The 13,040-nt window shown below is 38.6% G+C and overlaps 2 protein-coding genes across 2 annotated transcripts in view; one reads left to right on the top strand and one right to left on the bottom strand.

The window, feature by feature from the left end:
• LOC127569453 (pyruvate dehydrogenase E1 component subunit alpha, mitochondrial-like) overlaps nucleotides 1-9,439 on the top strand; it is a 29,832-nt gene extending 20,393 nt beyond the window's left edge. The window contains exons 7-11 of the mRNA XM_052014111.1: nucleotides 1,688-1,843; nucleotides 4,306-4,377; nucleotides 5,583-5,650; nucleotides 7,682-7,790; nucleotides 8,976-9,439. Of these exons, the coding sequence (XP_051870071.1) occupies nucleotides 1,688-1,843; nucleotides 4,306-4,377; nucleotides 5,583-5,650; nucleotides 7,682-7,790; nucleotides 8,976-9,140 (570 nt within the window). The 3' untranslated portion in view covers nucleotides 9,141-9,439. The remainder of the gene's footprint in view (nucleotides 1-1,687; nucleotides 1,844-4,305; nucleotides 4,378-5,582; nucleotides 5,651-7,681; nucleotides 7,791-8,975) is intronic.
• A 138-nt stretch (nucleotides 9,440-9,577) lies between these two features.
• Nucleotides 9,578-13,040, bottom strand: part of map3k15 (mitogen-activated protein kinase kinase kinase 15) — a 101,893-nt gene continuing 98,430 nt past the window's right edge. The window contains exon 28 of the mRNA XM_052014109.1: nucleotides 9,578-10,813. Within this exon, the coding sequence (XP_051870069.1) occupies nucleotides 10,750-10,813 (64 nt within the window). The 3' untranslated portion in view covers nucleotides 9,578-10,749. The remainder of the gene's footprint in view (nucleotides 10,814-13,040) is intronic.

Consider the following 13,040-nt stretch of genomic DNA (forward strand, 5'->3'; position numbering starts at 1 on the left):
GCCGATCTCGCTGGCCCATTACACTCTCTAAACCCCCTTCATCCTTGAACAGGCTCACCTAGACGTCTCCCTCTCGGCTCCCACAAGCCGTTGGGCATGGTGGTGGTTTAAAGAGGTCTGGTTGGTGAGTAAGTTGTGTGAGGTGGAGGTTCTGCCTTTGGCAGAAGGCAAAATTGGTGGTAGAGTTTTGCTGGTTGTGAAAGCTGTCACTGATTTTGGTTCTTATGTCTCTTATATTTTGATTTTTAAATTTATATACAAGTTTAAAAAAAAGAGTTAAAACATTTAGAAATAGAAACACTACTGCAACAAAGTAGTTCCAATCTGCTCCTGAACCTGCAGTGCTAAAATCACCATCAAAATCATTGTTTTGTTTTAATCCGGTGCCAGTGTGTCCCGGACTCAGTGTGAGTGTAGGTCTGGGACTTCAGCTTGAACAGATGAATGCTGGCAGTTATTCCACACTTGTCTGCCACAACCCATTATTCTGGATATGACAATGTGGAGATTTTGCTAGGATTGACAGAGTAGAATCTCAATTTCTGTATTTAATGTTGAGTGTACAATATGCAAGCTGATCTCAAGTTGGCAAATAGTAGTTTTCAATACTTGGTGTTAACCTGGTGCAAGATCCTTTGCACTGAAAGGTGTGTCTCATTTGGTAGCACACATCTCAAGCTGGAAGGTTGTGGGTTCAATTCCTACTCCAGGGACTTGAGCATTGTATTAGATTTTTAAATTCATGTGCTTTGCAGAGAGGGGGCTGTACTGTCAGAGGTCCCTCTTTCATATCTTGTGCTACTATTTCGAAGAAAGTGGGGGAGTTATCCCATGTACCCTGGCCAATATTTATCCCTTGCACATTTACTGAAATAGGTTATTTGGTATTATTGCATTTTGGTTGAGCTTTGTGTGTACCCATTAGCTGATACATATTCTATATTACAACGGTGATTACACTTTAAAAAGTACCTCATTGCTTGCAAAGTGCTTTGGGGGCACGCTGCAGGGGTCATGAAAGGGGATGTGTAAAAGCAATATGTTTAATCATTTTATGAGGAGTCAATTGCCAATCAGAATGTTCATTAAAAATATAAAATTCTCCAGTTTCCAAATGGGTATATGCAGAGTGCAGGATAGGAAACTCGACCTCTGGGCCTGGGCCTGAGCCTGAGTCACAGCCCTGGCAATCCAGGCAGCTCAACACTATTTGTACTTAGCTAATTTTTTGAGTTTTGTAGATTTCCCGAGCCTGCATGCTATTGCCACATTGTAAATCCTAAATCACAGAGCAAGATCTATTAGTAATTTGAGCTAAATGTAAATAATTGGGATCTTTAAACTGGTTATGTGGTTCTGTAAGTACGCTGCGGCTAGGAACACATTGGGTATAAGAGGCCTGTTGTGGCTTAATGCACACCACAGCACAATATAAACAAGCACTGGATCATTGATTAAATAAATGTGAAATGCAGTGTGTAATGTTCCATGATCTTTTGCCAACTTTAGGGAATGGGTTGATGGGTTGTATTCTATATCTGAAAAGTTTTTTCCATTGGGTAAGATTTTCTGAAGTGTTACATGATATAAAGCACAGTGAAGTGCGAGGGAAAGATTTATTTAAGCACTTACTTTGTCTAATCTCTTTCTACCACATTATTTATATCAGTCTTTATTTTTTTTTAAGGGTCAAATTTTTGAAACCTACAACATGGCTATGCTTTGGAAACTGCCCTGCATATTTATCTGTGAGAACAACCGATATGGCATGGGTACATCTGTGGAGAGAGCAGCAGCCAGCACTGACTATTATAAGAGAGGTGACTACATCCCTGGTCTGAGGGTAAGGTGTCGACCAATTTGAGAAAACTGCAAACATTGTAAATAAGGAACCAATCAATCTGCATTGCAGTCTATCTGTTGTTTCTTTCCTATCCAGAGTGCAGATATCACCAGTTATTTCATTTGTAGCTGTATCAAAAATGCCTATTATGATGACTATGATACCTCACAGTGGTGCAGCTGGTAGAGCTGCTGACCCAGGTTCACTTCTGACCTTGGGTGCAGTCTATGTGGAGTTTACACATTCTCCCTGTGACTATGTTGGTTTCTTCTAGGTACTCCGGTTTCTTCCCACGTCCCAAAGACGTGCTGGCTGGTAGGTTAATTGGTTTCTGTAAGTTCTCCCTAGCGTGTAGGTGAGTGATAGAATCTGGGGATAGTTGACAAGAATGTAGGGAGAATTAAAAACAAATCAGATTAATGTAGGATAAGTGTACATGGGTGGTTGATGGTCGATGTGGACTCAGTGGGCTGGTTTTTGTGCCATATCTTTCCATGACTCTATATATGGGTATTCAGGTGGACAAAATATTCTAACTAAAAGAAGAATTGATAAGTCTGGTTGGAGATTAATGAGTGCTAAGAACCAAATTTAAAACATCCTTGAGCAAAATGGGGTATAAAATGATTAGGTTGAAATAGTATTGTTGGAAAGATTGGGTTCCATTTTATGAGGCATTCATAATGGTTCTGGGACAGAAAGGAATTTTAGTTTTGGGACAAACTTCACCTGAAAGGATAAACTGAGTAATCACAGGAATGTAAACCAGTAAAATGGTGGGGAGGGGTCAGGAGGAAAAGAGAGTACTAAACTTGGTTCTAAACAATTAAAGAAAAGGAACAAACAGGGAAGTCTGGTTATCTGAAATTGCTGAATTCCAAGTTGAGTCCTGAGAGTCACAACATTGCCTCAATAGAAGATGAGGTGCTGTTTCTGAGGCTTGTACTGTTTAACAAACCCCAGTCTAAGAGGCCAAAAGTGGAGCTCAGAGTCACCTTGTGACTGAATGGATGTATTTTGTGAAGCTTTTTCCAGTGTAGAGAAGATCACATCGTTAGCACTGCATGCAAAACATTAGATTGGGGAACTTGAGTTTCTAGTGGTCTGCAAGGTTAATTCCGACCTTTGTCTTTGGTCTCCTACGCCATTCTAATGAAACCCAAAGAAAGCTCAAGGAACAGTCCTCTGGACTGTCCACAGTAATAAACTGAGCAAATTCTAATGTTAAAATTGCAGTAGAACTTGGGAGGTGTACAAGAAAAAAACATTGTAATATAGAACTGGTTTATTCCCCTAAAGAGCAGTGGCTCCATTCGCTAAGAAAAAGTGCGAAAATGATCAAAGAAATCACTAAACTGGGGGGGGGGGGGGGGGGAGGAAGAAGTGTACACACAAAAAAGAACACTGATTATGTTAACTGGGATATGTACCATGAACAAAAATGTAATAAAGGATGGAGAAAAGCTGGAAGCAATGATGTGTGTATATATAGGAGACTTTGAGATCTATGTATCTAGATGCCTGGAAATGCTTGGTGATTAAAAATGATCCTACAATTATACAAAATCCTGCTTAGACCAAAGTCAGAGAGGAGTTCAAGGTACCATAATTATAAAAGCGGTATATTAGCTTGGAGGGAGTGCAGCATAGATTTACCAGAATTTACTTCTGAGGATTAAGTTGTGTGAAGCAACTGCAGGGTTAGAGTTTTCAATATGTTGGAGGGGAGTGGACAATGTAGATGGAGAGAAACTCTTTCTGCCTCACAAGAAGACTGGCAGTGGGGAGCATAGCCCAAACATTAGAGTTGTGCCCGCCGGGACTAGAGAGCAATATAGAATGAAGCCTGTTGCTGCTTCGCTAGGCTCTGTTATTTCTTTAGCCACCGTGTACGTGTATGCAATGCAAATGTGTCGTAACCCACATGCAAAGAGAGGACCAGTAGTCCTTCAAGTATTTTGTTTAGAGATAAAGAATTGAATTCTAAACTTGGAGTGTCTGCTGATTGAGGGCACTTAATGTTATTCGTAGGGATACTTGTTACCACTGTAATCAGTCATAGCTTCCAAATTACATATGTGTCGAGCACATTCTCATTCCCTTTTATACAATCTTTAATGCGTGCTTGCATTCAGACAAATGAATTGGTTCCTTGAAGCTATGTGCATTATTGCACCAATTCAGTTTCTTAGTGATGTAGCACATTATTACAAAGCAGACAGACGCCAGCTCTTGCACGTAGATCTTGTACAGCATTTTTTTGCTGTTCCTACAAATTATTGATGGTTAGGAATAGCACCGATGCTGAAACAGAACATTGTCGTCTTCTGGGAAAAGTTTAAAACACAGGCTATGGAAGAAAAATAGAATAAAAACAATATTTATTGTTTGAATCTTAAGGTTAGTTTAATCTTTGCATCCATTTCTTGCATGAAATCCACTGTGCACTAATCTGCTTACAGGTCGATGGCATGGATGTGTTGTGTGTCAGAGAAGCGACAAAGTTTGCAGCAGATCACTGCAGGTCTGGAAAGGTAATACATGTCTACCATTCACTGAAATGTGAGATTTCCTTTGTACTTAGTAGTAGTTCATTTGTTAGCAGTAAGGAACATTAATTTTCCTCTAATGTGCCTAGTTCAGAGGATGTTGCTAATTTTCTGGACTTAAATAAGTGGATGTCACTGGCGGCAGCAACATTTCTTGTCCATTCTTAATTGCTCCAGATGGCAGATTTCCATCTCTGTAGGGCAATAGTAAACTATATGGGTTTTTACAACAGTTTGGTAGTTTCATGAGACTAGATTTATTTAATTCTTAATTCCCCAGTGCCAAAGTGGCATTTGAATATGTCAATGGTCTGGAACCATGACAATTGGTCCAGTAACTTAAATCACTATGTCATTGTGCCATACATATGAGTTAAATAATTGAGAATTCTGCCCGAGGTTTGGCTGTGAAATGTGGAGCTGATTTGAGTATTGAGATTAATTACCTTGCTGAACTTAGTCAAAAGAAACACATCCCTATTAAATGTCAAAATGGATCTGCAGTACATTAATTGGAAACTGGGACCCTACTAATGTAATGGTAGAATGACCTCACGAAGTATAGCACATAATGAGTCTTAAGGATAACAGTAGAGTATTTGATTCATTGAAGCAGTTCAATCAACCAATGCTACAAATTTTGTGGAAGTACAGTAAAACTGCTTTTAATCTGCATTCAGCATCTCGCTCAACAGGTGACATTTCCTGCATTTCCTTCAGATTCACTGAGGCCCCAGTTCCCGTGCTCCCTTTAAACCTACCAGATTTTCTAAGGACTATTATAATATTGTGTAACATCTTTAAAAAATATTGGCATATTAATAGAAATAACATCCATTTATCCAAAAAATCTGCTAATTCGTCATCACCGAAGTCCTGACTGTGCTGAATTATGCAAGTATTACTTTATTTGTGCACTTTTGCAGCTGGTTGGTGTTCTTGGTGAATGCCAATAATCTGTGCAATTTGTCATTAATGACATTCATCCATACTTCCTTGATATTCAAGTGTTTACTTGGACGTAACTCTTAGTTCCCCTTGAGAAATGAGCAAGGCTGTTCTATAAGGAAGTTATTTTACAATTTGAAGTTAAATTACAAGCTATGTATGTAATGAGAATTGCAAGGGGGGGAGAAATACAGAGGGTGCACTGGAAAACTTTGTTATATCATTGATTTCTAATACTTCAGGGCCCTATCTTGATGGAACTGCAAACTTATCGCTATCATGGACATAGCATGAGTGATCCAGGGATCAGGTAACAACTGTTCGAACTGAGTAAAATATTAAAACACATCGAATATAGAGCAAGTTTCAGCTTGAGAAGATATTTGTGTTGATTGTTCAATGGATATTTTGCTCTGTTGGTTCTTTCTTTGCTATTTTGTACAATGTAAATAGACTTGTGGGGGAGGGATATTCTAAGGGACAGGATTTATGTTCACATTGGAAAGGCAGGGATTCATCAGGAGGAGTCAACATGGTTTTGTGCAGGAGAAATCCTACCTCAAATCTGATTGAATTCTAATGGTCAAGGGGTGTTTTTCTCATTGGAAATCAGTAACCAGTGGTATATCGCAGGGATTGGTGCTGGGACCTTTGTTTATCATATATAAAAAGACTTGGGTGAGAATGTAGGTGGACTGATTAAGTTTGCTGACACAAACATTGGTAAAATTGTAGAGAGGAAAGGTTTAAAAGAATACAGAGGGACACTGATCAGCTGGAAAGTTGGACGGAAATGGCAAATGGAATTTAATCCAAATAAGTGTGAGGTAATGTGCTTTGGGATGTCAAATACTAACAGGACATGTACAGTAAATGGCAACTACCTCAGGAGTGTTGATGTACAGAGGGACCTTGAGATACAAGTTCATAGTTCCCTGAAAATGGCTACGCAGGTGGATGGGGTAGTGAAGAAGGTTTGCCTTCCATAGGCTGAGGTATTGAGTAAAAGAGCGGGCTGTCATGTTGCAACTGCACAAAACATTGGTCAGGCTGCATTAGAGGTATTGTGCACAGTTCTGGTAGCCACACTACAGGAAGGATGTGGTAGCATTAGAAGAAGCACAGGGGAGATTCAACAGAATGTTGCCTGGGATGGAGGGCTGTAATTGTAAGGAGCAATTGGATAGGCTGGGTTTATTCTCACTGGAATGTAGGTTTGGGGGTGATCTTTATAGGTTCATAAAATTAATGAGGGGCATTGGTGGGGGAGTCTAAAACTAGAAGGCATAGGTTTAAGGTGAGATGGGAGAAATTTAAAGGGGACCTGAGGGGCAAGTTTTTCCACACAAAGGGTGGTGGCTATATAGAATGAGCTCTCACATGAAGTGGTAGAAGCAGATACAATTACAACATTTAAAAGGTGTTGTGGACATAAGGAATAGAGGCAAATGGGAATAGCATAGGTAAGTATCACGGTCGGCATGGATGATTTGGGCCAAAGGACACGTTTGTTCTGTACAACTGACTTGTTTACTGAACCTTGTATTTGGTGCTTTTATATTATTTAAAGGGTACTGTGCTAAATCATAGAATGGTGTAACATAGGAGGACAGTTCAACTCATCAAGACTCTGCTGTCTCTTTCCAAAAAGCTATTCAATAGGTCTCAATAACCTGTTTTTCCCCACCCACCAGTAGCATTTTTTTTAAATGCTACAATTGAATCAGTTTCTGCCACCCTATTAATATATTCCAAATCCCAATAACAATTTTGAGTCCAACCGTATTAAAAGGGTCCAGATAAAGGGTCTCAACCCAAAACAGTGTCTGTCAATTTCCCTCTATAGATACTACTGTACCTGACCTGCTGAGTTCCTCCAGCAGCCTCTTGGGTCTCAGAATTGGTTATTACTGTAGTTTCTGCTTGGGTGTAATTACCCTGTAAGCAATCATTTTATGTAGTGTTTATTATAGTGTCCCATAAAAAGACATTAAAAGTTGTACATTGAACCCTAGTTTACATTCATCCTTGTGTGATGTATTTAAGTGATGCATTAAGAACTACTGACTAGAGAAGGTATTGAACTTAAGTGTATATATAAAGGACATCAGAGAGGCCCTCATAATGCCATTAAAATAGGACAACTAGTGAATGTACTTCCCCTTCATTTTTGCCAAAGATCCATATCTGTGCTGCCGTAACTAACTTTTATTTTGATAAGGAAATAGTTAACTAAATTCAAAGACTCAATGGTTAAGAAATGAACAACTTTACATTTAAACAGAAAGGGTGGTGGTGTCAGGACATTTAAACTATTACTTGTTTGTATGTTGATGTTCAGTTACCGTACCAGAGAAGAAATCCAAGAAGTGAGAAGTAAAAGTGACCCTATTACCATGTTGAAAGATAGGATGCTGAAGAATAACCTGTCCAGCATAGAAGAACTTAAGGTATGTTTCTTAATATTTTGTCGTCTTGAATGCACCAAAATGGTGAGCATCAAGACTTTGATCTCAAAATAACACAAAATGAATTAAGAATTAATTAGTAGCATTTTGTGGGATGTTCCTGATGTAGAACAGTTGTCACATTTGATCCTTCGAAGTTGTACTTCAAAATTGACTTGAGATTTTTATGTGAAGGTATTAACAATTAAATTCAGTAATTATTAGTTCATTCTCATCTTTTCATACTTAACAAAAGATCTACAATTAGCACTCCACTCTCTATTTGAAAACAGCCTGTTGAGTGGTCTTTTTGGGTGGTATGGAAATTTTACATCCTCCTCATTTAATCCTGTGCAATTCAAGTACTGTAATGTTAAAATTAGTTCCAATTTCAAATGAAGATTCCTATCCTGTCACTGTGGCTACAGGAATGCACTTGCACATTACGAGAGGATAAAGGGGAATTTAACATGTGGAAAAATTTGGTAGCATGCAGCCTCTCTGATTAGATTACAAAAAAAATGAGTGAGTATGCTAGAACACTGGAAAAGCAGCAGAAAGATAACTGGGAGCAAGAAAGCCTGTGCTTTGAAAGAAGCCAAAGGGAAAATCATCAAATTGTGAAGGGCAAAGTTGTTTGATTCAAAGATCTGCAAAAACTTACCAGATTCATTTGAAAGCAGACTTTAAATGCTTGAAAAACGTTAGTTAAAAATGATGCTGCATGAAACAAAAACTAAAAAAAAATTAGCCAGATACAACTGATAATATACTGATAGAGGGGTAGGGAATAATCTTTTTTGTGGGGCCTGAAAAAGTTGCCTGTCTTTTTTTTAAATGCTGTTTTAATTTTCGTGGATTTCCAGTTCCATATTATTGGCAAAACTTAAGTAGCTGCTTGGAAAAGATAGAATTTTGCATTGCAGACAGTAACCACCAGTGGGGACTAAAATTAGTCTGAATCAGTAACACAATGCAGGGTCACAGCTGATCTCTTACCAGTTTTACACAATGATTTTCTTTTCCACGGATTACCCAGTCTGTGAATTTTGTTACTGCTGCCATTACCCCAGTATTTTTGCATATGTTGAATTAAAATCTATCTGCAGTGATGATGCTGCCTTTCTACAACAGTATAGCTGCTCAGGTCTCTCATGCAGTTACACTAACAGCTGTGTTGTTTTGTAGGAAATCGATGCTGGTGTCAGGAAAGAGGTGGAGGAAGCAGCACAGTTTGCCACCACTGACCCTGAACCAGCATTAGAAGAACTGGCTAACTACATTTACTGCAACGAATCAGCATTTGAAGTCCGTGGCACCAATCCATGGATTAAGTATAGATCTGTCGTATAAAAGATATAAAGCCCTTGGAATTGGTTAAACAAGCCAACTGCAGCCAATATGTACATTGTTATAGAGGATCTGAAAGTTGGGTTTAGAATCCTAATTTTCTAATGTGGTCTTGTTTAATTTTCCCTACTGTACATATGCAGTTTATAAACAAGAGTGAATCATTTAATTCCCACAATTTATTTATGGTTTGTTACTTTGGTTGCTTTTAATCAAGGGTACTCTTAAATAATTCAGATTACTGTTTTAGTTGCAGTATCTGACATCAAATATAATAAAAGTAGCTGGATTGCTTTACAAAATGGGGCTCTTGTGAATTCCTTTTTCCAGATTCTGTAACTTGTAGTGATTTATAAGATTGATACACGCTCAATTTTTGTTGTACATGTTTACAGTTCTCTGTCCCAACAAATTTAACTTGTGAACCATAGCAACAACCATATATTCTCATAGCCACTGGTTTGGAGGGCCCCCAAGCTCATTCCTTAATTGAAGTATGACCAAACAATTCAAACCACTCCACTACAAAGGAGAAAATGATCTTTACCCAGGAAATCCTTAACTGCATCAATCAAATCACTTAATTTAGTTTATGAATTAGAGTACCCATGACTCAAAATATAAATGATCTAATTGAAAAGCAGAATAGCATTCTGTTTCAACAGAGCCAATAGCAAATATTTTCACTTCTGCAAGCAATATTTACAATTACAATACGAAAAGTATTATACATAAAATATTTTTAAATATAATTACTCAGAGGCAACTTTCAGAATAATATAACACATTCAGGTCACTTTTGAAATAAAGATGTCCTTCTGACAGGATCATTCAGCAAGATACTGAAACCATTACTAAGGCAAACAATGGCATGAAGTAGCATTTGTCTAATTAACATTTTTTTTAAAAAACAATTGGCAATCCTTTCAATACTGAATCTATCTACTGGGGAAACTCAAACCCTCACCTATTAGGCCAGATGAAATAATGGATCCTGTGCTGGTGGCAAATGTTTAAGCAAAATATCCATGTTTCTTATATATATAAAAAAATTAAACTGCATACAGGTTCTATTATATACAATGATTCAATGTAAAGAACTGACCATTTGCACACCAAAATAAATAAGCATCTTAAAAATATTTCCATCAGATGATAGGTCCCTTTGCTGTTTATTGCATCCAGAAAACCAACATTATTATTGGTCTAAATACACACAATCTGTTCTTAATACAAAATGAGCACTTCCAAAGCCATGATGTCTTAGGGTGTCTTTGGAATGGGAGCAGGGAGATGTATTTAAAGAGACAATGGTACTTGCAGATACAAGTCAGCTTTGAGACAATTTAAGCTGCTCATAGTAGGTGAATCTAAGGTGATCTACGTTCCTGATGAAAATCAGTGCAGTTGCGTGTACACAATTCACAGACTGTACCCCAAGAATGGTAAAGGTTTCACAACCACTCAAATAGCAATCCAAATCAGTGCAATAATTGAAGCTTAATACACTCACAAACATATATATTTTTACCCTCAGGAAAGTTGCATCTTTGGTCATTCTTATAAAATATCACTTTGAGAAGGCTGGATTGAATATTTTCCATTTTCACATTTAGTCTTTGGCTATGTTCCTGAACTTCAATATGGCATTCCAGAGTCTGCAAACAGTTCCTCCTCTAAAATATGAAAAATAGCAGTATTAGGAACTCTTCCCAATAGGAATATCTGCTAATTTAATAGAACATTCATTAAACATACAAAGCTGACTCTATCATATGTCAATGCAGGACCTTTCACACATCCACTGCCCCTCCTCCTTGCTAATCTTGAAGTACAATAACTTGTCCCCAAATCCATGCATTTTCTCCCTTCTGTGCAAAGAATGAAGCACAGAAAAGAGAATACCCAGTAAGATATTGCCACATCCATCAGATCCGGGGTCCATAAAGCAAGATGGCTTGAATGAAACAGATCAATGTCCCAACTGTGCCAGATTCTCCTGCAGATATAACTACCAAGTTTCAACTTTCCTCGTGGCCAAAAGGTCTGTGAAAGATTTTCATCCTTCTTCTCTGGTCACAGTTGACAATCTGAAATACTGCCATGGCGTGGCAACTAAATACCATAAGTCATCCTTAAGCTAGAGGCACTGCCTAAGAAGGAGAGAGTGTGTTACCCTGCCTCAATTTAATTATAACAACTCACAATTCTTGGGTGCAGCATGGAGGCTCAGTCAGCATGGATAGTGTGGGGTTGGAGATCAGCATGACAATTGTGCAGAACTTTCCATTTTCCAGTAATCAACTCCAGTAATCAATAAAAAAATCAGAGGCGCACAATTCACCCACGTGAGCAGACATCATTCAGGCAAGTTGGCACAAATTACTGCTTATTTTCTCGTTGGACAGGGGTTTGTGGAAAACAGACAATGACTAATTTATCCCCACTGTCTGACTGACATCAACCACCAGACAAAAATAAATTCCCAAAATAATCACTGGGAAGACTGAAATCATTTGGCCCCACCACAAACCTCATGGCTTTCCAATAACTACTATCAGAGACCAGACAAAACATTGGCATCATAGCTGGGTCATGTATCCACTCCACTGCTCCCATTTGTGTGACATTGCCCAGTTCTGCATCCTCCTCATAATGTCTGCTGCTAAAACCCTCACTGATACCTTAACTACCTCCAGACTTTGAAAATCAAACAACTGGACAGGAATCAATCTCCTTCACTATATTGCAGCGTTCCTAACCACGTTAGTGGGAAGAAAAATTCTTTACTGCTGTGAAGTCAGGAATTTCCCCACCAGAAGCTTCTGTCCCTCTCCCTGCCCAATATAATCTATTTGACTGCAAGCATCCTGCATTCCTTCATAAACACCCGATCTTTAATCAACCAGCAGATAGCCATGTTCCAAATTCAAATTCAACTTTCAAAGATTCCAAGTATTTGCCTGTTGATCACACTGTGATGGACAAGAAGCTGCTCATATCAGTTGTAAACTTCCCTTTTATCTTAGGATTTCAAACAAAACAAACCAAGTGTGATTTTCCAGCCATTTTATGGGCATTTCCAGACAACACAGAACATATGGAATAATCACATCAATAGTGACAGCTATCACCAACAATGACAAAAAGTCTTCCCTTTCCCAGGCAATCTAAAAATTGTAAAGAACTGATGGTTATTGTTGGAGAAATTTAAGATTCAGAGGGTTGTTGTTGATCAATAAAAATTCTCTTCTGACATTAGAATGCAGGAGCAATAACTTGTATTCATGTAGTACTTTTAACAAAACCGTACAAGGCACTGCCAAACAAAACTTGACAACAAGCCACAACAAGGATATTAGACCAGGAGACAAAAAAAGGTCTTATCAAGCATCAACAGGGAGAGTTGGAGAGGCAGAGAAATTTAGGGAGGGATTTCTTTCCTTGTTGTCATAGTGTGCTGATCATTCTCGTATCCAGTCTTTTATCTGCAGTAGCCTGCTAAGACAGTTATCAAATTGGAACGAGTCAGCCAGCGCAGTCCAGTAAGCACTGTGGATAATATTTTCAGCACCCATGTTTATTTTCTTAGACGCACATCATCACTACCACTGCCTTTACAGATGTGCAGTCAAACACCGAGTCAGAGTTCAAAAGGGAATCACTCAGTTTCTGAGCCTTCGCAAAGCTCTCACATCACTTCCCACAACTTCTTATCACCATGAAGGGCAGCAGGCCAAGGGGAACACCACTTGCAGTTTCACCTCCATTCTGACTTGGAAGTATATCACCATTCATTACAGTCTCTGAATCCTGAAACTCCCTATCCAATAACCCATGGGAATACCTTCACCAGAAGTACTGCAGCAATTCAAAGCGGCAGCTCACCATCACCTTCTCGTG

The sequence above is a fragment of the Pristis pectinata genome, chromosome 4 (genome assembly GCF_009764475.1).
Source record: "Pristis pectinata isolate sPriPec2 chromosome 4, sPriPec2.1.pri, whole genome shotgun sequence".
NCBI lineage: Eukaryota > Metazoa > Chordata > Chondrichthyes > Rhinopristiformes > Pristidae > Pristis > Pristis pectinata.